The 4,773-nt window shown below is 34.5% G+C and overlaps 1 protein-coding gene across 1 annotated transcript; it reads left to right on the top strand.

Annotated features, from left to right (window-relative positions):
• The first annotated feature begins 280 nt into the window (after positions 1-280).
• On the top strand, positions 281-1,526 carry LOC113315493. Its single transcript, XM_026563767.1, has 4 exons — positions 281-401; positions 561-584; positions 786-1,273; positions 1,332-1,526. Exons 1-4 carry the CDS (start codon positions 281-283, stop codon positions 1,524-1,526), a joined length of 828 nt encoding a protein of 275 aa, XP_026419552.1.
• The last annotated feature ends 3,247 nt before the right edge of the window (positions 1,527-4,773 follow it).

The following is a 4,773-nucleotide window of genomic DNA, read 5'->3' as shown; positions in this document are numbered from 1 at the left end:
TCTATTGTAGTTTTTGTTACAATATGTGTAACTTTGGGTTACACATGGTTTTTTTTTTTGCACCAAATTTGTGTTTGGTTTATTTGTTTATATTTTGTATCAACTTTCTCAGGTCAGAGCTTATAATCCTGAGCACACTTGTGGTGCTTGTGGGAGCAATTTGAATTAAAAATACTCAACCAGCTTCACGTCTAGTTTGATCGAGGAAGAAGTTCGAAAAAATCCTCACAAGAAGCCAAGGAAACTTGCAGATGATTTCCAAACCAACTATGGAATTACCATGGAGTATTATCAGGCCTATAATGGTAGGGAGAAGTTTTGTGAGACCATTTATGGTGACGATGTGAAGTCATACTCGCACTTGGTATGGTATATTAATGCTATAAGGGAAACTAACCCAGGTAGTGTGATAGACTTTCAATTTAACCATGCAAAGAAAGATTTCAAACGGATTTTCATCTCGTTTGATGCATGCATCAAAGGGTACCGGTTTTGTCGTCCAATAGTCTATTTGGATGCTACTTTCTTTACTGGTAGATTCAGAGGCTGCTTGATGGCAGCTACTGGGATCAATGATGATAAAGGTATGTTTTTTAAGTTTTCTGAACAACTTAAACTGAGAGATAACTGAGAGTTATACATGTGTAACCCTCAGTTACACATTGGGGAATAGCATGTGTAACTTTAAGTTACATATCTGTTTTTAAGATGTGTAACTTCAAGTTACACATTGTTTTGTTTTTTTGTGTAACTTATTTTAACTTCAATTTCTGCACACTTTATAGGATTTTTTCCCCTTGCTATGGCACTAGTTGATTCTGAGAATAACGACAACTGGGAGTGGTTTTTAAGAAATCTGACTCAAGTTGTTGGTGACGGGAGGCCAATCACCTTCCATTCGGATCGCCATGAAGGACTCTTGCGTGGTGTTCCACTTGTATATCCAGACTCATTCCATAGCTTTTGTTACTATCAGTTGAAGACTAATCTTCTCATCAATCAATCAGATCCTAGGTACTTTCTCGTGCTTGACCACTTCCAAAAAGCGACGTACACACTCTCACCTGAAAACCATGCTAAGGCCACAAAAAAAATAAGAGATTTGAATTGCGATTGGGTGGCTGATTACATAGAAACCATCCCACCTGAAGCATATGCGAATGCATTTTTCCAAGGTTGTCGGTATGGACGCACATCTAGTACTCTAGAAGAATCATTCAATAGCTGGATTAAGGTTCACAAGAAGATGCCTGCATTTTCTCTTCTTGATCAGGTTCGTAGAGTGCTTTTTCTGTTTTTTTGTCTTTGTTTCTTGTTTTGTCACTTTGTAGATTCATAAGTTTTTTTTTTCTTTTCACATTAGGATGAAAGTTATGAAAATAATGGCAAAGCGTCGTGCTCTTAGTGATAATATGATGACTCCATTAACTCCGGAGTATGAGAAAAGGCTTGAGGCTCTACAAGATGAAGGTTTGGCTTGGCAAGTATTGGTTGCTAGTCCTACCGTGTTTAAAGGTTTAAGCTAAAGAACTCACAGAGTGGATCTAGAACACTGGACTTGCACCTGTCAAAGGTATTATTTATTATGCTTTTTTTTTCTTTTTCTGTTTGTATGTTAATTTTCTGAAAGTTTACAGGGTGTCTAACTTCCAGTTACACTAGGTATAAGCATGTGTAACTAACAATTGCATATTATGTATATGCATGTGTAACTGAAAGATACACATCCTGTATATGCATGTGCAACTGAAAGATACACATCCTATATGTTAATTTTCTGAAAGTTTACAGGGTGTATAACTTCTAGTTACACTAGGTATAAGCATGTGTAACTACCAATTACACATTCTGTATATGCATGTGTAACTGAAAGATACACATCCTGTATATGCAATGCTGATTTTTTGAGTGTTTATATTGTTGTTTTTTTTTTTTGTAAGGTGGCGTGTATACGGTTTCCCTTGTGCTCATGCTCTTTCAGCCATACGAAATATTAAACGTGAAGCTATTGATTTCATTTCACCGTACTTTACGAGTGACTATTATAGAAGACTTATTTGCATGCCATCCAACCAATTCCCAACTAAAATAGGACTTTTGATATTGATAAAAACAACATCATCAACCCACCTATCGTAAAGAGACAACAAGGTAGACCCCAAGGGAAAAGGATTATTAGTAAAGGTGAAAAGAAGGTAAATAGGAAAGTTCATTGTAGCAATTGCAATGAAGCTGGTCACAATGTGGCAGGTTGTAAGAATCCTCCGAAGTACACGTCCCCTAGCTTGAAGTTACTGAAATTCATTTCTGGGAGTATCGGTTTTATGTCTGGTTTTTTATTTTTCTTGGATTATTTGTTTTTTAGTTTTCTTCATGTAGGTTTGCATCGACAAAAGTTTTTTATTTTTCTGCAACGTTGATTATGGGCAAGGATCATTTATTCAGATTTTATATTTTGTGAGTTCACAGGTGAAATGTGTTTCTATTCCCAGTGTTTGTATTCTGAACACAGAAGGGAAATGCATGTGTAACTTTGGTTTACACTTATAAAATATGTATGTGTAACTATTACTTACATATTGTTATTCTTACATTTTTTGATTTAGCTCATCTTAATTGAATGGGTAACTATGAGTTACTTAAATATGAGTTACTTAATTCAAGAAATTTCAACACAGGTGTGTATCTTAAATATGATTTACTAAACTTATTTTTTTCAGCATTTTACACTGTTACACATTCCACTATCCTGTCTTTCCTGTTGACCTGAAATTGTTATATTTCATAGCATATGTAACTTGAAGTTACACATCTTAACTTGATGTGTAACTTGAAGTTACATCAGGTTACTTGAAAATTTCAATCCAAAAGTATAGAAGTTTGCAAATCGAAGAACTACTAAAATCTAGTAACTAACGAAATTTAAAAGTTTCAACAACATATTGCAAGTCTAACAACAACTCAATGCTAACAACATATTTACAAGTATAGACCTTTTTGCAACCCAAATGACTGTTTCTTACACATATCTGGATGGATCTGAAAGAATCTTGTAAAGCATGCTTTCTCTCATGCAGTTCACCTTTTCAGCCAACCATCCCACCATATGTGTGGTATTTTTTTTTTCAAGTGGATTATTCTTCATCCTGATCTTCATGTAAGTGCATATAAATAAAAGACAGTCAGAAAATAAACCTTGTTTGGGCGAAGCGATATTTCTGGCTTTTTCATTCAACCTAAGAGGACAACGGAGGTTCAGTGCTTTAGTTATTGCAAATGCATATTTCTTGGCTTTCTGTAAGTGTTCTTCCCTGAGTTTCTTAACGTCTGATGAGTTTATGTGGGACCAAGGGTTAGTTTCAACAAGTCATACTCCAGCAGTGTGTAGTGTGTGTTGTTGTTGCACATTGGGGCGAAAATTCGGACCACATTGTTTTTGCACTTGTAATAGTCCTTAACAAGCTTAGGAATCCATAATTTCACGAAATCACCGTCATTGTCCAAGTAAGATTTCTGCAAAAACCATTTGGAATATGAAACAAACATTTTAAACCAAAAGTTACAAATGCACAAGTAATTATGTAGACAGAAGTTACACATAAGGCCTTGGGTTTTACACTTGGAAAAAAGGATGTGTAACTTCAGATTACACATTATAAATGTATATGTAACCTCATATCACACATCACAGTTTTCCAACTTCAAAAAATGTGAGCATGTTATCATAATCTTACAACACCAATTACACATTATAAATGCAACAAGTTTTTAAATATTTCGAAGTACTTACATATGCTTTCGAAGAGAGGAATATTGCTTGGTCATACTTGCAGTTTGAGTTCATCTTTGTGCTCAACCTGCTAATGTAGAAATTAATGAATTCTGACTCCAAGTAGGATTCTTTGGTGGTAAGCTGGAGCATTAGTTATCCACTTATATTAAAGAGCAGGCTACCATTGTCATCGAATTCCATCCAAGCAATGTCCCTACATTAGAAAGAAGGAAATAATTAAACAAAATAACAGAATCAAGTATTAAGATAAACTTTCAATATTAGAATCTACATTTAAACACAATAACAGAATCAAGCATGAGTTTTGGTTATATATACTTACATTTTGGAATGAGTATAAAAATATTCAAGAAATTTCTTCTTTTGCTCGCCATCCAACCTTTCTATAACTTGGGAACCTTTCACATCCTTTCTCATTGTCCCATCATCTTATTCAGCAACCTCAGCCACTATTTCTTCTTCTTCTATTTCAAGAACTATGACCATTCTTTCTTCTTCTACTTCTTGGACTGCAACAATTGTGTGTTCATTAGTAGTCCCCTTAATATTTTTTTGCATTACTTTCAAACTCTTTCAGATCTTGTGTTTGAGTTTTTTTATTCCTCAGCACACGTTGATATATTATTGCTGGTTGGCTTTCTCTTAGTTTATTTGCAACTTCCTTGAGTAGTTCTCCTACAGGTTTTGGAGTTTTATCTATTCCAAGGATAAAATTTAATGGATCACTACCAATTTTTTCCTGTGTTTTAGATGTGCAACAACAAAAATAGGCAGAATCAAAAAAAGTTGCACATGTGTAACAGAAAGCTATAATTGGTGGACAAGTATGTAACTTAAAGTTACACAAGCCTTACAATATGTAACTTCAAGTTACACTTGCACTACAAATGCTTTGTACTGTATGTAACTTAATGTTACACAAGCCTTACAATATGTAACTTCAAGTTACACTTTCACTACAAATGCTTTGTACTGTATGT

The sequence above is a fragment of the Papaver somniferum genome, chromosome 10 (assembly GCF_003573695.1).
Source record: "Papaver somniferum cultivar HN1 chromosome 10, ASM357369v1, whole genome shotgun sequence".
Taxonomy (NCBI): domain Eukaryota; kingdom Viridiplantae; phylum Streptophyta; class Magnoliopsida; order Ranunculales; family Papaveraceae; genus Papaver; species Papaver somniferum.
Note: the sequence above shows the minus strand (reverse complement) of the source record. Positions and strands in the feature narration are given on the sequence as shown.